Source organism: Lottia gigantea, assembly GCF_000327385.1.
Source record: "Lottia gigantea unplaced genomic scaffold LOTGIsca_1, whole genome shotgun sequence".
NCBI classification, from domain to species: Eukaryota; Metazoa; Mollusca; class Gastropoda; family Lottiidae; genus Lottia; species Lottia gigantea.
In genome coordinates this window covers 6638472-6662009 of record NW_008706746.1, presented here as the reverse complement: position 1 = coordinate 6662009, position 23538 = coordinate 6638472, and the positions used below count along the sequence as shown (strand labels likewise).

Below are 23538 nucleotides of genomic sequence, written 5' to 3'. Positions count from 1 at the left end.
TTCCAACCCATCTCCATATATAGCCATTATATGACGTCACGTCAGGTATCGACAACTCGGGCCTTTCCGGAAGGATTTGAACTTCCGTTAACTTTATCGAGTTGCTTGAGAAAAGTGTTTCGTTCATAACCAAATAAAAACAATTGACGACCCAGTTTTATATTGTGACATGATTATTTCAAAATGGTATGAATATATGAAGCGAAATTTGTGAATATTTCTAGTAAGGATAGTAGTTAACATATACGTCAAAAATGGTGAGTTATAACGGGGCATTATAACTGTATGGTATATTGCCAATAATTCATATTCATAGTGTAGGATGATAACACACCCGGTCGTGTATGGTTTAGGCATCTAGTTGACATAAATATGTAATAAAACTAAATGACTAACGTGTGATAAAATCTGTATGACATATCCTTACTTAGACAATTGTTTATAAATTTAAGTATTGTAAATATATTGTCGTTTATGTGATAATCATGCTTTTCTCAAATTAAATAAAGCTTGTTATAAACTAAGTCAGATTGAGATTAAAAGTGCTAAAATCAGCAATACTTGCAGATATTTGTGTAGCCGGCCAATATAGTTTGGGCTAAGATACCTGTATTACTTATCAAAATGAAAATATTTGATATATCTGACATTATATTGTTTAGTTTTATCGGATATAGAAAATAGGTTTGAAATACACATAATAAAATTGTTTTTTCATTTTTTACTAATTGGACCCTTTTTGGCTTTTCTGACCCAAGACATTGTAATACTGACCTTTTTTTAAGATAATTTCTCTGCATTTGTCAATGTTTTGAAGAAGAAAACAAAACAACTTGGACCAAAGACAAACACTTGATATAAATCATGGACCAATGTAAAAGACAACTCAGACCATTTTTATATGACATTGACCAATGTTAATAGACAACTTGGACCAGTTTTTGTTTGACCTGAAGAAGTTGTAACCAATCAAAAAAATCAGTATCAACTTATATATATTCTGAAATACATGAAATAAACTTGAAACATAGGAATGAAAAGTGATAAAAGGATATTTTTGATGTAACCAAACTGTAAATAAGTACAGGATTTCTTGTCGTTAGCACAGTAGCCTAGAGCTATATAGTTAATATAAAATCTATTCTCACCTAATAATCCATATCAAAATGTTCAAATTGATGTAATTGATATGTCATTAATCATTCCTAATTAATTAGACGCCCCTGAAAAATTTTTCACAGGTTACTGTTTTTCTGTTAAATTTTTTTGACTTGGGTTGTTATCATAACATGTAGGACTGATAGTAGTGTCCATCCAACCATGTTTAATTTCTATATATTTGGGTTTGGATAATATCCCAGCTACCAATACTCATCTGGTCCAGGTCTGATATAGCTCCTGCTAGATTTGTGCCCATCCCTGCCAAGCTGAGTATTGTTAGCTGGGACAAGGTTTGTACAAGACAGATAAGTTGTTTCAAAGATTCTAATGACTGAAAACCTATTTGTAAAATTTTATTACTTTTATGGCTTGTAGTATGTTAATTTCCTCATTTCATTTGCTGATGTGTTTGTTTAGTCTTTTCTATATTCAACAAAATTAGACTAATTATAAGAATCATAATGTTGATAATTTTTTTTATCCAATCTGAGTAGATTTTTCATATGAAGAGGTTTACCCTTCCTGTTACTGTAAAGAATAATATTTCAATGGTATACAATTACACAGATATGTCAAAATCATATACATCACAGTAGAATGATTTTGATGGTATACTACACAATACATAATCTTGTTATGTTTAATTAAAACTATGAAAATTTTAATGAATAAAACTGAAATGGCAATGAAAGAACTGAAAACCCTTCCAAATTCTGTCTTCAAACTCTAGATTTTTTCCCTATCAAAAGTTTTTGTGCTAAACACCTATTTTATTTATTTCAGCCTTACCATTGGCAGAGTCACAATGTTAAAACCAGTGGGGTGGATGACATGGTTCTTCTACAGAAAATATCAGAAGCCGCCATAGTAGACAATTTAAAGAAGAGGTTTATGGAAGATTGTATTTATGTATCCTTTTGTCATAATTGTTTATTATTCATCACAAACAGAGGTTTTGATTAAAGTTTATTCAAGAGTGACTCATATGAAATCTTCTTTGAGATATGACAATGTACTGTAGCTAACAATTTATCATGGTGAAATTATTTCAGATTTGAAATTGAATGTTTTAATATCTAACAACATCTAAATATTTTCCATGTCACAATTTTTTAAATTCAACTGAAAGGTTTATAATTCATTAAACTCTTTTTCAATTTCTGTTTATTTGTGTAATGCCTTTTCTTTTATGTTCTATTTTATATTCCTCTTTAACACATTTAAAGTGGCCGTGGGCTCTTATTTACTTAACATATTCTAAAATATTATTCTATAGTCTCAAAGAATAATTTAAAACAGAATTGCATTATTTTTTTCATTTATTTTTTACTCCCTCTGTTGATGTTAATGATAAAACCAAAATTAATTTTACAAGTGGTTGACAAGAAATTTGACAGAATTCTTGCTACATTGAAGACTTTAATAAGAGTCAGTGTTGTTGAAGAGAAAGATACAGGTTGCTAGCTGTAAGCTATTTTACAAGACACATAAATAGCCATTCCATTTCTCTTAAAACAATCTTACAAACCTGAAATCAATTTTAAAAGTTAGTTTTATGTTGACTTGTTAAGTCTAGCTGTAATGAACTATATAGACAATATATCTGAATGGATAAACGGGGAAGGGAAATGACTGTGTTACAGACAAATTTTCTCCTTTAACCTTTAAGCTGTTAAAATGATGGTTATCTTTCCTGTGTTAAAACTTTCTCTGAAAAATACGTATAATTCTTTTTAAAGAAACAATCCACTTTTTTTGAAGATCCGGCCGTTAATTTTTTAAACACCAAAAATATTTAAAAACATTATGGAAGGTTTTAAAGTTTGTCATGCTTTTTGAAGGCTGTTGAAAAACTACTGTTTGGATTTGAGTAAAATTGTAGAGAAATATGTCTCAACTAATAATATCGAGCCATTATAAAGCCGAACACCAAAACTAGGTCAAACTGCTTAATTAACAATAAGTACTCTTCGTTTTCAATTAACCCTTTTAAAACACATTCAGTTTGATTAAGAAGATACATAGATATAAATAACATAAACCTTTTACTAAAAAGTAGAATACCCCTTTAAAACCTTCATCCACCAACACCAAGTAGTGTGCAATGAGCTCAAATTAACCTTTACAGTGGCATTAGTCTTCTCTTCTTCCGATTTCCAACTTTTGGGCACAACATGTAACTCCCCGTTTATTCACGGTTTGAAAAGCCTGAATGTGTAATCTCAATTTTCCAGGATTGAACCCCAAACATCTACGTAAGCATTATCAAGCAAGTACATATTGCTCTCTGAGGCTTGTTCGACTCATTGAAAAATGTTAAAGAGAACCTAACAGATTTATATTGCTCAAATTTAGAGGTTGTTGCTGGTAAAATTGTGACACATTCAGATCAAATCTGTATACATGTATATACTTTTTGAAAATTTCAATGCACTCAAAATTCATAATAAGTTTCATCCGCTCAGAGCGTTATTGCATGTAAAATTAACTGTGTTGAGAATGAGAAAAAAAAACATTTCTTTTGAATCAGAAAAATAGAACACTTCTATCAAATTGAAGATAATAAATTGACATAAAGTAGAATAAACAAAAATATGATTGTGATTATGAATTAAATAATTCACTTCCCTGTATGATAAAAGTTTGATTTGAAAATTCTTCCTGATTCAATTAATAGTCAATAATGTCCTTTGATATTCTAGTTGCAATGATTTTTACTTGGTCATTGATGAAATGGGGGGAATATAGTGGCAAGTTTGTCTTACTTAACAAAAAGCATCATGAGTATGTTGCAATGCTCTGTCTTTGAAATGGTATTTTCAAACTGCAAATCTACATAAAGAATTCAAATATCTTATATATTGTGTCAATAACATTGGAGATATATAGTATTGAAATTTTGGTTGATGGCCAAAAATGTGTGTACGCGTATTATTACCTCTGTGAATACTACATTATTTGAAACTTGAACTGCCACTTTCCCAAAAAACAATTATGTCCAACTTTGGCTTGTCATTAAAACCATGATACTGCTAAAGTTTTTATGGTAAAAGTCCAAATATTGAGGGAAGGAAAGAATCAACAGTTGTTGTTTTTGTTTATTTGTTGATTGGTTGATGGTAGCTTTGATTAGCTGTAACATTTGTGTGATGTTGATAAACAAAGTTGGGGTATAAGTTCTCTGTGTTTCACCTAAATCTTTCTTAATACTACTACAATCACATCAAATAATAGTCTTTTCTCTATAACCTTTATTTCTATTGAAAGGAAATTGAGAGGTTTCTTACACCAAGGTACGTTAAGGTACTATGGTCAGAACCTGTCCTTTTAACTGATAACTGCTGGTAGGATATATAGTTGCTGGTGGTCAATAACTGATTCATAAATAACCTGTTATATTATAAAGGCTAAGGTCTAAAGATAGATGTGGACATGTAGTAAAGGAGTACTAAATAGTTGTAGTATATATTATAATAGATATAGGCCTATAAGTTGTCAAGAAGTAAATGAAGAAAAAATCCTCTTCACTAATCTTATTTACTTATACTTATCTTTAGACCACCAGAATGGCTAGTTAATTTTCTCCATTTATTTATAATCAGACCATTTTGAAATTGTTTTTTATTTATTATAGTATATTTCTACATGTTTCATTTCATGTTTGCTTAACATGTTCTTTAAATCATGTTGTGTCTATTTTTTGTCAGTATTTATCAGTTTATGGAAGCAATCAAAAAAGTGGGCTGACAATTAAAAACAAACTCTAAACAAATCTTTACAGATACAGCTTTAATTCATTGATTGGTTATAACTTTTAGTCACCTAAAATCAACAATTTCTTTAGGTGATGGATGGCATGTAGAGTCACCAACTGAAAAGGAAGGTCTTAAATTATATTATAATCAAATGCAGGTTTAGCTTATTATAGGCCTGATATTCTCATTGGGGGTTTGGTGTGTAAAGTAGTATGTTGTAAACAGGGGAAAATCACACTCGTTGAGCCTATTTTATCTTATATTTATATTAGTAAGATACATTAATATGTTTTCTGTATATCAAACTTTCCTTTGTAAAATATTTTGAATTTTTGACTAATCGTATGATGTTGAACTTAAAAAGTGCTTGTTGTTGTCCAAACACCTACCACCCCGAGATTGTTTTCTCAGCTTTCCATACAAACATTTGAAAATACCAAACTTGATCTTTCATTTCCCTCCCTATTGTTCTATATTTTACTTTTTTATCAATTTTCCAAGTTTTGTGTTATTTTTCAAATTTTGTCCATTACTGATGTGTCATGAATGGCATTCCAGCAGTTGAGGAGCTCTGATTTACAGAAATGAACAATTGACCTTAACAGAGTATTTAGACTTATATAGGCCCTGTATTAGTTTCAGTTAATCCATTTAAACAGTTGCAGATTTATTCTGACAGGGAAATAGAGTTTTATCAAGGAGCAGTAAGTTTTAGACTATATCATTCTTCTAGATGAAATTTGAAGATTTGAAGAGCCATATCGAGATAAATATCTGAACTTCTTCAGACTTTTTGAACTGGATTTGCTTTCTCCCTTGTTTGTAATAAAGAGTATGCATAGGAAAAGTTCCAAAGACCATCATAGCAGAAGGACAACTATATCAATATTAGCCAGTGTCCTGTCAAAATTCTATCATTGTACACTGCAAGTAGTTGCCTCCCATTATAGTTGGTATAAGAAGCCAAGAACCTATTGCTTTTAGCAAATCATTGATTCTGTATAATCTCTGTTTTATTTTTTTAGGCCCAATATGAGAATCCACCCCACGTATTTGCGTTAACAGATAATATGTATCGTAATATGTTAATTGAGATGGAGAATCAATGTGTTATTATCAGTGGTGAATCAGGAGCTGGAAAAACAGTAGCTGCCAAATATATTATGTCTTATATAGCTAAAGTTAGTGGTGGTGGACCTTTAGTTCAGGTTAGTTGATAGTCTTTTTCCGGATCTGGAAATTCTTGTCTGACAGATTCTTCTTCTTCTGATTCAGATTCAAAACTGATGTATCTTTTCGCCATGTTTTTTTTTTTTACGCCTACATTAAATGGGGTGCGTATATTGGCCTCACCCATGTTCATCGATCAAGAGGTGATAATTAACAGGACTCCAATTAATAAAAAGGAAATGAATTCACTTTAATTCAACATTTTTTTCTTGGATGTGGATCAAATTTTTCACAGGAGCGGAAAATATTGAAAAACTTTTATATTTTCATTTCAGAGAGTAAAAGATATAATATTAGAATCTAATCCATTACTAGAAGCCTTTGGTAATGCTAAAACAGTGAGAAATAATAACTCCAGTAGATTTGTAAGTTTGTGGTTGAGATATAACCATGTTATATACTAATCATGTGGTTATAGATAATCAAATTTTATACTATGATCAAGTGGTTAACATATATCCATGATGTTATATTATAATCAAATTGTTATTTTATAATCTTATATTATAATCAAGTGGTAAAAAAATTTTTCCATGATGTTATATTATGATAATGATATTAGAAATAGAAGTATTGAAATTATTAAAAATAATTATTATAAATATTAATTATTGTAATAATGATGTAATATTATAATCATATTGTTATATTATATTCATATTGTTATATTATAATCATATTGTTGTATTATAATCATATTGTTATATTATAATGATTTTGTTATATTATAATCATATTGTTATGTTATAATCATATTGTTATATTATAATCATATTGTTATATTATAATCATATTGTTATATTATAATCTTATTGTTATATTATAATCATATTGTTATATTATAATCATATTGTTATATGTTAATCATGTGGTTATCTCTTATCGTGTCGTTTGTTATAGGGTAAATATGTTGAAATACAGTTTAGTAGAGGTGGTGAACCTGATGGTGGGAAAATCTCTAATTTCTTACTAGAAAAGGTATGGAATAGTTTAGATTATTTAATTTACTAAAGCAACAAAATGTGAAAGGGATTGTAAACCTTCATATAATTTGTGAAATTACTATGGAAATTATGCCATATAATGGAAAAAACCGTTAAAAACATTAGTTTGTTATGCTTTTTGAAGGCTGTTAGAATACTAGAGTATGGATTTGAGTAAAATAAACTCTCAATTGTAGAGAAATATGTCTCCTACGTACTCAAGAAGTTTAGAATGACAATATCGAGCCAATATTCAGGCAAACACCAAAAACTAGGTCAAACTGCAAATAAACAATTAGTGCTCTCCGGTTTAATTAACCCTTTTAAAACAAATTCAGTTTGATCAAGAATATACATAGATATTAATAGGATATTTTAGAAATATTTTCAGGTATAATTCATGTTTTGGTATGGAAAACTTTTAACAAAAAAGCAGAATATTACATTAAGGACCAAAAAGAATAATCTGACATTTCATACTGTAATAAATCATTAAGAACTTAATAATAATAGGATTAATAATTGTTGTATTTTTCAGTCTCGTGTAGTTAGTCAAAATATAAAAGAGAGAAGTTTTCATATATTTTATCAAATATGTTCTGGGGCTACTGCTGAAATGAAAGGTAAGTAACTTTAATCAATGTTTTTTTGCTGACAAATCCATGTATTGTCATTGAAATATATAATACCCCAAGAGAGACAAAAATTGGGGAAGCAACTATTTCTTTAAAGATAAAAACTATGAAGACAACTAATATCAACAGTCTTAGAATTGTTTCATACTTTTATGATTGTCCCAATGAGTATAGGCCTATTGATGTGAACATGGCAAAGTGTGGCTTTGGACAACCTTGAAACTTTGGGATCATATGTAACGTATGCTGCCGAATTTAAAAATAAAGCAGAACTGAAATTTATTATAGTGTTTTATCATTTTGACTGACTCTCATTGTATCCTTTATTACAGAAAATTTAGGTATAAGTCATCCTGAATATTATTATTATTTAAACCAATCAGCGACTTATGATGTTGAAGGTACCAATGATTCACAGGAATTTCAAGATACTTTAGTAAGTTTTCACAATTTACTAGTTCCATTGTTAAGTTAATTTCAGTACCATAGTAAAATAGTAAAACTTTTCCTTTTTATCTGAAAGGCTTGGTTGAAATGTGGTTGAACTAATTTTTGAACTATTTTGTACTTTATTGATGGAAAAATGAATATTGTAGAGAGGTACAATAATAAAAAATATTTTCACTGTTAAAAATTTCTATTGTAGAGGGCTATGCAGGTAATTGGTATAGCAGATAATACTCAGATGGATATCATGTCATTAGTAGCAGGAGTTATGCACCTTGGTAATATCAGTTTTGAAGAAAGTGGTAATTACGCTGTAGTTTCTAATGATGAATGTGAGTATGAACTTAATTTTCATAGGTTTGTCTTATTATTTTCCTTGAAGCCAGTATGAACACCTGCTTAATGTGAGTGAGACTTGATATGCTTAAAGGGACAGGTTTGATATTTTCGTGGGTTGACTTGGGTCTTGAATATTTGTATATAGTATTTAGAAGTACTAGAAATGTTTGAAAATCGCATAATTCCTTTAGAAATACTTCAAAGTAGGAATTTTATTCACTATTTCTATAGTGGTCTTTTCTATATATCACAGAGTATCTTAAAATAACAGGTCGACACACATGGATTTGGAGTCTCAAATTTTTCGATGGTGAGCTGTACACTATTACTGATTAGCTTAGCTAAAGATTCCAGTTTCTGTGACTGAGATACGTATGGTCAAAAAAAGGCACACCTATTCCTTTAATAACATATACAAAAAATGATTTTCAGTTTTAGAGTTTCCAGCGTATCTGTTTGAAGTAGATAAAGAGTTATTACGTGATAAATTAACTGGGAGAATCATGGATAGTAAATGGGGTGGCAAGTCAGAAAGTATTGAAATGAAGTTAAATGTTGAACAAGCAGAATATACTAGAGATGCCTTAGCTAAAGTTTTATATACAAGACTGTTTGATTATTTAGTAACAGTAAGTTCATGTCCACTTTTGGTTTTGATATTGCCTCATGTGATATCATGTTAAGTGACACAATTCAGATAGGTATTAAGTGTGACATAAGGCAAATTTCAGTTTATGTATGTTGCCATTGTACTTACTTAGATGAATTTTAGTTCGGATTATATATGATACTTATCGTTTAATTGTTCTTAGTTATTTCCATATTTTGTCTCATCGGAATCAGATTTCATTCAGATCAAATCTATTTTCTCATTATATTTCTTCTGGAATGGTGAAGTAAGGTGAGATATTGACTTTATTGTCAAGATTTGAATTCTGTAGTGTATTGCAGCATATTAATGTGTGTCAAGCATGTTATAATTTGTATATTCAGATAAACTGTTTTCAATGTGATTATGCATAGTCTTTTAGAAATAAGTTTCTAACCGTATTCTTGCCGCTAACTGTCAAGTTATCTCTACAGGCCAGGTAGTGGTCCAAACTTTTGCCAAATTGTACAATGGACTATATCTTAAAATGTGTCTCTATGTATCTATTTATAGTCTGTAAATACAGCCATGCAGAAAGATACAGAAGAAGTCAACGTTGGAATTTTAGATATCTATGGTTTTGAGATCTTTCAAAGAAATGGTTTTGAACAGTTCTGTATAAATTATGTTAATGAGAAATTACAACAAATTTTCATTGAATTAACTCTAAAAGCTGAACAGGTAGGTTAGAAATCTTTTTGAATATTCATTTCAGAATTACATATTAAAGCACAAAAAGTCTGGAAATGTTAAAGATCAAAGAAGGGATTCCAGTCCAATGCAATCAAGCACTCAATGCTATGGTCAATGAAATTATTAAATTTCTCACCGTTTCCATCATTTACTCCAGTAGATAAATCTAGGACATGTCATTCTTTTCAGTTTTATTTCATAACATACATTCTGTATCTGTCCTCAACACCCTTTGACCATATAAACCATGGGGAAACTTAAATCATAATGGAAAACAATGGTATTTTAAAGTAAATAAAGGGATAAACATATTAATTTTGATATAACAATTTTTGATATAAAAGATAATACTTCATGTATTAAAAACTATTATGTTTTATTCCACCCATTATTAATATAGGAAGAGTATGTACAAGAAGGTATAAAATGGTCACCAATAGAATATTTTAACAATAAAATTGTCTGTGATTTAATAGAAGAAAAAAGACCACCTGGTATTATGTGTGTATTAGATGATGTGTGTGCTACTATGCATGCTGTATCTGAGGGTGCTGATAGTAAATTCTTAGGGGTAAGTCGAGTAAATTCTTAGGGTAAAGTCGAGTAAATTTTTGGGGGCATGTTGAGTTAATTCTTAATGGTATGTCAAGTAAAATTTTAGAGGTAAGTCAAATAAATTCTTAGAATAAGTTAAGTGAAATATTGGGAATAGGCTGAGTTAATTCCTAAGGGAAAGTAAGTTATGTAAATGGTTTTTATAGCACTACATGTTCAAATACTTTCAGAAATTACAAGGAGCAGTAGGAAATCATGAACATTATCAGGGTGCCAATGATGGCTTTATCATTCACCATTATGCAGGCAAGGTAAGTAAATAACGATTTCTCTACAAAGTCACATCTAAATCTAAAGAAAGTTATACAAAGGCTTTACTTATCCAAATTCCAATAAATTTACAAAAATTTTTTAGAGAATATAAATAGCAGAATTGAACTTGATAATATATATAGTTGACTTGAACTTGATAATATATATAGTTGACTTGAACTTGATAATATATATAGTTGAATTGAACTTGATAATATATATAGTTGAATTGAACTTGATAATATATATAGTTGAATTGAACTTGATAATATATATAGTTGAATTGAACTTGAGAATATAAATAGCAGAATTGAACTTGAGAATATATATAGTTGAATTGAACTTGATAATATATAATAGTTGAATTGAACTTGATAATATATATAGTTGAATTGAACTTGATAATATATATAGTTGAATTGAACTTGATAATATATATAGTTGAATTGAACTTTATAATATATATAGTTGACTTGAACTTGATAATATATATAGTTGAATCGAACTTGATAATATATATAGTTGAATTGAACTTTATAATATATATAGTTGACTTGAACTTGATAATATATATAGTTGAATTGAACTTGATAATATATATAGTTGAATTGAACTTGATAATATATATAGTTGAATTGAACTTGATAATATATATAGTTGAATTGAACCTTATAATATATATAGTTGACTTGAACTTGATAATATATATAGTTGAATTGAACTTGATAATATATATAGTTGAATTGAACTTTATAATATATATAGTTGAACTCAGATCATCTTTAATATTGTAATATATAGATGCTGTTACTGTAAGCTATGTGCTAGCCCTTCAGAAAGTGGAATCGTTTATTGGCAAGAATTATAATGTTTTATAGGTTACGTATACTGCTGATGGATTTTGTGAAAGAAATAGAGATGTATTATTTTCTGATCTGATACAACTGATGCAATCAAGTGAAAGGTAAGACCTATCAGAGATAACATTTAAATTTCTAAGTTCTTTCCAATTAGAATTTAAGAGATTGATAATTATTCTAACCTAATACTTTAGTGTGTGATTAATTTAGCTGAATTTTCACCTCAACCTTGTGCTTTTGTAATTTCAGTTATATATTGTTGTTACAACCACTCTTGCCTTATGTATAATATTTCATTAACAAATTCAAAATGAATAATCCTTATAAGTTCCCAAACTTGTTTTTTTTAAGAAGAAATTGACTAATATGAATTATTTATAGAAAGTTTATTGCTCAACTGTTCCCTGAAAATGTTTCCTCTCAAACTAAAGGCCGTCCAACTACTGCCAGTTCCAAAATCAAGGTAGGTTTTATTCCACATTCTTTGGGTCGTGGTCCAAGACATCTAATTCAAATTCTGTCAATTTTTGTAACATGGGCATTTATACCAACACGACCTCATCAAATAGCAGATAACAAGTCAAATTTCTAAAAACTTAGCCAGTTTTCAGACAGTGTCTTGTCTGTACACAATTCCAGTGAAATTTGTGTATGTGTTTTAAACAAATGTTCGAGCAGAACAGAAGGTTTGAATTAATTTGATATGTAAATTATAACTCTTTTTTTATGTTCTTCTTCAGACACAAGCTAATAAATTAGTAGAAACATTAATGAAATGTACACCACATTATATAAGATGTATTAAACCCAATGAAACTAAGAAAGCTAGAGATTGGGAAGATAGTAGGTAGGAGAGAGTATATATTTGAAATATTCTAGGGTGACGCTCAATAGTAGAGTTCTGAACAGGTTCTGTCTGTTCTTATTCTGGCTTCAATTGAATGGTACAGAAACAAATATGATAAATTCGAAATTTTCCAATCTATTTCTTTCTCCACCATTTTGAGTTCTGCCAGCATCTACTACTTTTTGGCACAAATGGACTGCGTTCTGAACCCTGCTCCAACAATTCCAATTTTACAGAATTCTCTAATTCAGCAACCCCTTGGTATTTTCTATTTTAACTGTCTGACCCAGTCTTTGTTTTGATGACTATTTGTTTGACAGCAGCAGAAAAAAAGTGTGACATCTGTATTGTACAATAAATCCAGATATTTAGCTGCAGTGTAATTTTGTGATCAGAATTGAAAAATTCAGCTGTGTTAATGATAAGGCTAAACATCAGGCCAAGACATGTAGCTGTCTGATTTAGTAGCTGACTGCATGTATAGATCATAGTCTGCTTTTCATGGACAGAAATATTCTTGAAATCAAGTGTTATTTATCAGGATTGAGATGAATGTTTTTTTTTGACAGAGTGAAACATCAAGTAGAGTATTTAGGTTTGAAAGAAAATATTCGAGTAAGAAGAGCTGGCTTTGCATTTAGAAGAGAATTCAAAAAGTTCTTGAAAAGGTTAGAATGAACTATATAAAATTTTGTAGATTATAGATATCATATTTTTAATTTATGTGAAAAGAAATATTTTAATGCAGAATTTTATGAAATTTTAAGTGTTGGTTTAAATCAATAATATCTTGGATAAGTTAGATTTTTGGTAAGATTTGACACAGGTTGACAACATATAATATGACAACCTATATATTTTATAATTGTAGATATAATGTTTTAATCTATGTTATATAATTGTAGATATAATGTTTTATTCTATGTTATATAATTGTAGATATAATGTTTTAATCTATGTTATATAATTGTAGATATAATGTTTTAATCTATGTTATATAATTGTAGATATAATGTTTTATTCTATGTTATATAATTGTAGATATAATGTTTTAATCTATGTTATATAATTGTAGATATAATGTTTTATTCTATGTTATATAATTGTAGATATAATGTTTTAATCTATGTTATATAATTTTAGATATAATGTTTTAATCTATGTTATATAATTGTAGATATAATGTTTTAATCTATGTTATATAATTGTAGATATAATGTTTTAATCTATGTTATATAATTGTAGATATAATGTTTTAATCTATGTTATATAATTGTAGATATAATATATTAACTCCTGAAACTTATCCTGAATGGCGTGGTGATCCTAGACAAGGGATTACACATTTAATGAATTCTGTCAATATGGATCCAGATCAGTTTCAAATGGGAAAAACAAAAGTTTTTATCAAAAATCCTGAATCGGTAAGGAGAATGGGTCAGAATTTATCTTGTAGTTCTTGTTTTCTTTCCAAATTTTTTTTTTAGTTTCTTTCCATCTGAATTGGTATATTATGTGAAGTATATTACCTCTCATTTGTGTCTGCTATTCTATTATAGCTATTCTTACTAGAAGAAATGCGAGAAAGAAAGTATGATAAATATGCCAGAGTTATACAGAAGGCTTATAGAAAACATTATGCATGGAAACAGTACTATAAACTTAGAGAGCAAGGTCAGTGTTAATAAATTTTTATTTCTTAAGTGTAATATCAATTCATTGATCAGCACCTTACATAGCAAATCAAGAGGAGAAAATTCCAGTCTATTAGTTGTAACAGTTCTATCAATAGTAGATATTTCAAAATCTTACACACAGTTAGATATACTACCAGTAAAGAACAAGATTTCAATATTTGTCCCATTTAAATTTCTTTCGTCTGTCGTCTTACAATTATCTGATGTAACTCACTGATGATCTCAGTACTCTTGAATGTATATATAAACAGGAAGAATATATTTCCAATAATCAGTTGTTATGGTTTAAAGTCTTGTGTTTATTCTAGCATGTGATATTTAGTTGTTATAATTAAAAGTCTGGTTTTTATTCTAGCATGTGATAATCAGTTGTTATGTTAGCATGTGATAATCAGTTTTTATGGTTTAAAGTCTTAATTTATTTTAGCATGTGATATTTAGTTGTTATAATTAAAAGTCTTGTTTTTATTCTAGCATGTGATATTTAGTTGTTATAATTAAAAGTCTTGTTTTTATTCTAGCATGTGATATTTAGTTGTTATAATTAAAAGTCTTGTTTTTATTCTAGCATGTGATATTCTTCTGAATAAAAAGGAAAGAAGAAGATTTAGTATTAATCGTAATTTTGTTGGTGATTATATTGGATTAGAAGATGCACCAGAGTTAAGGGCCTTGGTTGGTAAAAGAGAGAGAATAGAATTTGCGGACTCTGTTAATAAATTTGATAGACGATTTAAGGTGAGAAATGTGTAGTAAAAGTACTGTCATTGTGCTGTCATTGTCTTTTTGTATTTACTTTGCTAACCTGAAGGTCCAGAGTTCAATCCCGAGATAATGCCTTCAGATTTTTCAACTTGGTTTCCCCCTGTCAGTGATGCAGGTTTAGTTGTTCGGATGGGACAATAAACCGAGGCCCCGTGTGCTACAGGCTGTGCATGTTAAAGATACCTCGACAGTTGGAAATCGTAAAAAAATCAGGCTAAAGCCGCTGTCCTGGTAAATTTCCCTCATTGCACCCTGCATGGCGTTGCCCGTCTTCATTAGCCCACATGGTGCGCAAAAGTAGGACGTAAAACTCCATTCGTTTCATTTCCATCTGAAAATTGCATTAATAATTTGAGTAATTATGAAGTTATTTCAGTGTATAATTTTGTGAAAAGGCAAGCATATTCCAACTAAATGTCATTTTTATTATTTTTAGAGTGTAAAAAGAGATTTGTTATTAACAGCTAAAAATCTATCTTTAATAGGTTTAGAATTAGTAAGTATTATTATAAGTTATATTTTATTTACGTATTTTTCGATGGAAATCAATTTGAGAAGCATTCCCTTCTAGTATAAGATGTCTTTTGTCATTATCATAGTTCTTAAACTAGCAGTGAGCAATTAAAAATAATCATAGTTAAATGAAAGCAAAAACAGAATGGAGACTTTTATTTAATTTCTTATTTATACATCGGTATTACTGTCCTTTTAAACGTTGTTTGATTTATGGCAGTATGTGCTGTCATATAATCATGCTGCTCTTCAATGGTAAAGATTGTGAGCAAGAATAAAGTATATATTTGTTTTTCAGATTAAAAAAGGTCCTGAAAAAGGAGTTAAAAAGTTGGTTGTTAAAAGACAAATTCCAATTGATCAGATATCTTCTGTTTGTTTAAGGTAAATATTAGGCAAATAAATGTGAAATTGTAGATGCATTTATAATTGTTTAGGTTTGAAAATTCAAAGGAATGAAAAGAGATACTAAATGCAACAGCTACTTATCAGAATAGAAATCTAATGTTGGGTTTTCAAATAATTCAAGAAAAATGTTCCATGAGGAAATTAGACTGTCATTGTCATTAAGATTCCTATGTTTTGGATCTTATGTCATCTGTCATGTTGAGACTAATGTTAGAAAATCATATTGTAGTATTACTTTCTTTATATTTCAGTACTTTACAAGATGATTTTTTTATTATAAATGTTGTTAATGATTACAGTAGTTTTTTAGAATCAGTTTTTAAAACTGAGTTTTTAACTGTTTTATCTAAGAAATACAAAGAGAAAACGGGTAAAACAATTCCTCTTCAATTCTCAGATGTGTAAGTATAATGGTATACATATATTTCTTAATTTCTTGTGAACCAGAGTATCTTGACAATTAATTGTTACCGGAGCACCTCGTGTGCTTTTTTCATTTTATTTCTATCAAATATACATTAGTGCCAGAACTAATCAAATCAGGTCGGTTTTTCACAAATTTTCTTGAGGGAAAAACCTCTTAGATGCATGCTTCAAGGCTGTGTCGCTCCGACAGAGCTGCTTATTTTTTAATCAAACTTCACAGTTGTTGTCCCCCATTAAGTCAGTTTGCCCCCTATTTTAACAGGGTAACCCAAGTTTTGAGAGAATACAAAAATATCTTTGCTCTTCCTAAACTGTGTTTTATTTTTTCTCATATTGTTGCTAGACTGCCAGTTTTTACATGTATCAAAGTATATATTACTCATATAACAAATGATAATCTGTCTAATTACTTTCTGAACTATCCAACTGTCATCATGTTTACAATGTTTATATTATTTTAGATTAGAGTTTAGTGTGAAGAAAGAAGGATGGGGAGGAGGGGGAACTAGGACTGTCAAGTTTGTCAGAGGCTCCGGTGAACAAGCAGTGTTAAAACCATCTTCTAAAGTTTTAACTGTTAGTATAGGACCTGGTTTACCAAAAGATTCCAGTAAGTATTGCTATTTTTTGTATTAAAAACATGGATCATTGAACAGAAGAGGGTACAAAAATTGTATGACCTCTTTAATGGTAGAGATCTATATACCAATTATTGATGCACAGCTTTATAACTCAATATATTTGTGAACATCTGTAGAGGCTTCAATACATAAACATTCTATAATCAACTTTAGAAACTATACATGCATTGTTCATATTGTTTGAATGGGGCCTACCATAGATTATTTACTTAGATGTGTATAATTGGTGGTTTACATGTGAAATTTCTATATCAGTATATGCTTGACTTTGCTGTACAGTCTGCTTAATTTGATTAATTTTACCCTTTCTCCAATAGGGCCAGGTAAGAAGACAATGGGTAATGGAGCAACAAGACGACCTGCCAACACAAGACCAGGAATACCCCCACCCCAAGGTATTACAGCTAAAGGGCGTGGTCCTGCACCATCTAGACCAGCACCTTCAGTACCACCTTCTAGTTTAGGTAGAGCGCCACCACCCCCCATGACAAATCCACCTTCAAGAAGTCAAAGTAAGTGTAAGAACATTTCAAAAGAGTTGCATTCAATCATTTAAGATCTAAGAAATTATCAGCCATATGTGTTGACATGGAAAAACCATGAAAGATGGCATTGACGAGTGTACTTTTCAACATGTTCCTGCAATTGTTTTCAATAACGTATCTGCAGTGTGATCCCAGTGGTTGTTCTTAGCAAATCCAAAAGTAAATACAGCTTAAACTTTAAGCCTTAAAGTAATATTGTATGTTATTTTTGTAATGTAGCATCTTGAATTTCAAAGATGGAAGAGTCAGTTGCAAATTTTAATCCCTCAAAATACCAGGTACCAATGTGATAGTGATCTATTGGCCATAAAAGATTGTAGATGTTCATCTCGAAAACACCTTTCTACAATTTAAGTCAAAAATACCAAATAATATCTCATGTGATGTTTTTGTTTTTTTTTTAGTTCAAAGACAGACAAGTAAAGAGATTCAAAATAAATTAGTTAAACAACATTCTAGAACCAGTACTGGTGACAGAACACCATCTTTACCAAGGGAAGGTCAACAAAAACTTGCTAAAAAAGGAAAAGTTTTTAACAATAATGATAATGAATTTTTATCAACTCCCGAGGCAGGTGTTGCAGGGTAAGTTATCTAAAAACAATGTTTACATTTTGGAAAGGGGAAGAGAAATATGACATGAATCATAGCTACAAGATTAATTCAAAATAAACCTGGCAACGCGCAATCCTATCTTTTACTCTGTTTTCAGAATGCATATGTTGTAGTGATGATGTTTGTGTTTGTAGTTTTTTTTATCTATCTCTATCTGAGACTAATTTATGGCGTTGTTATTGTGACGTAATGTTTTTTACAGACAGAGCAATGAATTTTTTCTAATTGATGATTTATATTTGAAGCTAGTAACACTAACAGTGTTTATGAATATATTGATTTTACACATGTTCCGGTACTGTGAAATTCTGGTTTTTGTTGGGGTCATATTTAGTGGATTAACATTATATACACAAAAACTATGGAAAAATAGGAAACAAATAAAAGAAAGCACATTTTTATTGAAGTACAATCAGTCTATTTCTTTCACCCATTATTAGCCCATTAATTTATGGTCATGTATTTGAAGAAAAATCTGTCTAATTCAATGCCTGTGAAATAAAATCTGTCGCATGATTCAATTTGCAGAGGCCCAGCTCTTGCTTAGAGCAATAGAACTCTATCTCACTGTAGTCTAACAATTTCTCAAAATCATGTATTTTTGCTTGATATATGTAACTTGTCGTATGAATTGTAAATAACTAATTCTTATATTCCAACTCTAACTAATCAGACTAATTATTATAATTTAAGGCACAATAAAACTAATAGTATAAAGAATACTGAGTAAGTTTGATGCCTTGTGGTGTGTGTTTTGTTATAATCTTTTAGTCTCCCAATTACAGTTCAATAACTTTCCAATTTATAAAATATGGAAAGGTTTTAACTTATATTGATCCACAAATATGTTAAATTTTTATCATATTGATTGGTATTTTGAATATTGACCTATATCCAGACCTTTTTTTGTATTAATATTTGATAAATGGATGAATGGCTAAAAGGGATTCAAAATGTCAAGCTTTGTACTTATATCTTAACTTATATCAGAGGCCTCAACAGATAGTCTGTGAACACAAAGCCACAATATTTACAGCCTTTCTGACGAGGGTTCTGTTTGGCTGTATTTGCTGGCGTACAATCCAATCAAATCACTGCATTCCTTGTTACAAGAATAGTGGCTATTTCATTCATGGTATAAGTACGAAGTTCGTTAAAATGCTTGACATTGTGAAGATGCCTTTGTATGTGCATCAAGAATACTTAGAGCTTCTATTTGCACCATTTGAGTTTATAAATATTAGATGTTTTTGGCTGATTGATTTAGAATAATACTATTCATTTGTTACAGATGTCAGTTTTTATTCAAGCTGTGAATGAACATTTATTATTCAAAAACATTGCATGATTTTCATTTTTGGAATGCACTTTTTTTTCTTTTTTGCTAAAAACTTATTCACTTTAAGCACATATAGAACTGCATGGATTTAATAATGATATTATTAGATGTAAACATACAATTTTTTTTAAATCTCTTTCTCTGCGTCTTGGAAATGATCTCAAACTTTATATCATTTTGTAAATTTAAATTGAATCTAAATTTTAGGCTAAATTTGTTTAAGGCAAAAAAAAAAATCAATGCTCTGTTTTTTTTTTTTAGTGTACGTAGAATTGATCAAAATAAAAAGAAACCAAATCCAGGAGCTGGTCGTCCAAAACCAAGTATAAAACCTAAACCTAAACTGCCTCAAGCACGATGTTTGTATGCATATGATGCACAAGATACTGATGAATTAAGTTTTAATGAAGGTGATTTTATAGACATAGTAAAAGAAGGTGAGCTACTTCATCTAATATGTTGAGTTTGCTTTGAGTACAAACTTTAATTTGAATTCTACTAAAATATGAATTGTTGAAGTTTTCGCTTGTGACACAGAGAGGCTTTTTCTTTGAATACCTAATGTCACTCTGACTCTTGATATTTCCAGAATATCCTTTGAACAGTCCACATTGCTGATGATGTTTTCTTGCTAAACTTATCTTCCCATCCTTTTCTAATACAAGTAATAATTTAGCCACAAGCCATTATATATATATGTATGTTTAAGTGGGTGTATGTTACTATGTCTAAAATGTATTAGGATATTAAATGATAATATCAAGTCAAGGTGACATTTCAATAAAAATCTGTTTTAATGATTTCTTTATTGCTGTAGTTTCATGCTGAGCCCCCCACTGTGATTTAACTCCCATAGCTTATTAAACTTTAGAATATAATCTTTATTGACTTAAATTCAAATTATCCTTAAAACTATCAAAAGCCATAATATGAAGTATTCTCTTAATAAAATCAAATTTATTAGGGGCTTACCCTAGACTTACATAATTCGGCCTTAAGTTGTGCTTATAGCTTTACATACATTTTACATACCGGTAACTTTACATAGACCAAGATCAGCAACCTAGATCTTCAGTGTTGATCATACTTGTTTGGAAATTCTCTCTCACACAATTTTACACACACAACAAAATTCTACTACATGTATATAAATGAATTGGAACATATTCAGTTAACTCTATGACAGCTTTTAGGTGCTGGTAATTTAAAGCTTCTTTCAGGATATTTAATCATTCTTGTATACTCTTTTTTTATTTTAGATACCTCTGGTTGGTGGATTGGTAAATTACGAGGTAGAGAAGGACTGTTCCCTGCTAATTATATTGAAAAATTATGAACCTGAAGAATGGTTAACTACAGTAGTGGTAGATGGCTACTGAACATTCTTCATTTCCTTATATTACACCAACAATCTTTGTTTTAACTGTTGTATCTAAATTAATCCTTGGATCCTATGATATTTTTGGTTAATGTCTCTAAATTGTGTCTTGGGGATCAATTTTTAGATTCTTATTCTAAAACATTTACAAATTATGTCACAAAATATTCAAAAACAAAATTTCAGATGTAATATTTGATAACAAAATATTTCATTTTCAATACCCTTATATCGTAGATTAATAATTTTCAAATGTTATTTTTTAGAGTTTAGCATCATGAAAACTAAGGGCAACTTTTTAGTGTTTTATACTATTGTACATTCCGAAAGAAAGATCTGATAAAATTGTAAATAAATATTTAAAGTTTATTGTTATGGGTATTATATTAACTGAAATAACATATTTATACCCTAGTTCGATTAATTAATTCATGTGATATGCAAATTATATGTAAATTGTTAATGTATGCGAATGGTGTATTTTATTTTATTTTTATATTCCCAAATCAAGAGTCCTGAATAGATCTGGTGCCATTATATATTCAAAGTTTAGCCTTTTGAATAATTCGTGATTAAATCATTTAAATATTAACTTTAGAAGAATCTTTATAGACTACCCTTAATCTTAGTAACATTTACATGGTAGTTATATTTCAAGGATAAATTCACTGGTTCAAATAGACCATTAGAATTTACTCAAACTGTAAGATATTTTCAAATAACATTGATTTCAGCAATAATTATTTCCATAGAGCAATGTAATGTTTTTTTTATCCATCTGAAATATTAAAGAACTCTACTAGCAGTGCCTTCAATGAACTAGATTATGTGGTTTTTAATGTCATATAATATATATGTAAATGTCTGAATAAATACGAATGATATAAGCAATAATCTTGAAAATGAAATTTTGGTATAAGTTATTAATTAGAATTCATGCAATTCATATCAAGAATATCAATATATTTGATAAATTATGACATTCCATCCAAAAAGTGATGAATTAAAGGCATTGTAAAGAGGTTTCTAAGCATTTTATGTGCATAGGACACTGATATCATCAATTTGCACCAATGCAATTTTGAGTCAGACGTCTTTGGGTCATACAATTCCACGTAAAGTAAGCATTTTATGACGTCACTATTGCAAATGCTGCTATTCATATATTAAAACCTTTGTGATAAGGACATCTTAAAGTGCATTGTTTAAGTGGAATTGTAAAAACCACAGAAATTTGATTGAAAATTTGTTGGAATGGTGCAAATTGATGCTGATACACATGTTTTTTTCAGAAAATATCTTTACAATCCCTTTAAGACATTATCATAGAAATCAGGTTTTCTCTCTATGGCTTTCACTTTGAAGTAGGATTCATTTAAAGGCAATTGTTATATGCAGATTTCATTGTATGAAAAATTAAATTCATGGTGTGTTAATCATTATTTGTCCATGAAATAATTAGGGATTAAGCCGGTTCATAATTTTATATTTGTTCTCAGGTATATGAGTGTTCATTCTAATGTACATACCTATAATATGTTGAATAATAACAGAGACTATGACTTCAAATGTCATACTAACCAAAATTCTTTTATTTCTTATGAAAGGGTAATAATAATGATATCAATTTCAGTAATCTTGCGATATCTGTTTCTAATATATCAATTAAAGGTTTATTAACATAATAATTTGCTTGATTTGTCAAGCATAATATGTTATAAAAACGGCAGCTCACAGAAGCCCAAAGTGACAATTTTGAGTAGATTCGAAAATAAAAAAATTGGCAGTGGCCCTTCCTAAAGTTATGCTAACCCCACTGTCATATGTGCAAAATAGGCCTATGCATGCACAGATTTGAAGCTAGTGTTTCCCACATTGGCTCTCATTATAATATACCAAAAAAAGATTAATTAAGGAATTAAAAGGAATGGTTATTGACTATCAAATATTTTCAGCATTTGTAACCTAACTATATCTCAATTGCTACTTGTTATAATATATACCCATCATAGTGCCTCCCATGTTTATTATTTATTGCAATATTTTAAGATAATTTGCTTACCATGAAGTACCTATTCAAGCTTGCTTTTGTTATCTATATATTTGTATATGGTATTCTGTTAATAAATTTTACTAATATATTTGAAATGTTAATGTATTAGGGACACATTACTGTTACCATCCATATTCACAGTTCCACTAAACATTTTATGACGTATTCATACTGATTGCAAAATTCCTAAGATATTACTACATCTATTGCTTAGTTTTATTGGAATTGCTTCAAGTTGGATGGGTGCAAACAAATGCTATTACTGTACCTAATACACATAAAAAGTTAAGCAAGCCTCTTTACCTCTCTTTAAGTTGAGGCTAAAACCTTGGATGTTGGGTTCATTTTGCACTTCCAAGTTGCCCAGGAGAGGGAGGACAACAACAAAATCTAGTTATTAACATGAAACAATAAAAAAAACTTCAGTCAGTGGCAAGCAAAAGAAACATGCATTGTTGTCCTTTCTTCACTGCACATTGAATGACATAAATGTTGTTTCACCAAGGAATACCTTAAGTCATCTTAAAATAAAGAATGCACTTAGTAAACATAGCTGATTCACTGTTTATTCTTTCACTTGTAAACAAACTGTCTAAAATCTTGATTAATCAATGACTTGTGAAAAATAAACAAAATCTTTCAATAATTTAGTCAGTTCAAAGCTCAAAAACAATTTCGTAGTCCCAAGAAAT

General features: G+C 29.4%; 2 protein-coding genes across 2 annotated transcripts in view; one reads left to right on the top strand and one right to left on the bottom strand.

The window, feature by feature from the left end:
- Positions 1 to 1941: 1941 nt before the first annotated feature.
- Positions 1942 to 16911, top strand: LOTGIDRAFT_103140 (hypothetical protein; the record flags this gene model as incomplete). The annotated part of the gene is made up of 23 exons (XM_009045818.1): positions 1942 to 2070; positions 5531 to 5620; positions 5942 to 6124; positions 6422 to 6511; positions 7047 to 7124; positions 7668 to 7752; positions 8097 to 8200; positions 8411 to 8543; positions 8983 to 9179; positions 9713 to 9880; positions 10293 to 10463; positions 10678 to 10758; positions 11638 to 11723; positions 12001 to 12082; positions 12360 to 12466; positions 13036 to 13134; positions 13746 to 13890; positions 14026 to 14140; positions 14732 to 14901; positions 15365 to 15424; positions 15740 to 15825; positions 16101 to 16250; positions 16737 to 16911. Coding segments are annotated over 23 exons (2784 nt in total), but the record flags the coding sequence as incomplete, so codon positions are not given.
- A 6625-nt stretch (positions 16912 to 23536) lies between these two features.
- The window catches only part of LOTGIDRAFT_181349 (hypothetical protein), a 5449-nt gene continuing 5447 nt past the window's right edge, over positions 23537 to 23538 (bottom strand). The window contains exon 1 of the mRNA XM_009045817.1: positions 23537 to 23538. This exon is cut by the window's right edge and continues 5447 nt beyond it. The gene's annotated coding sequence lies outside the window, so the exon portion shown is untranslated.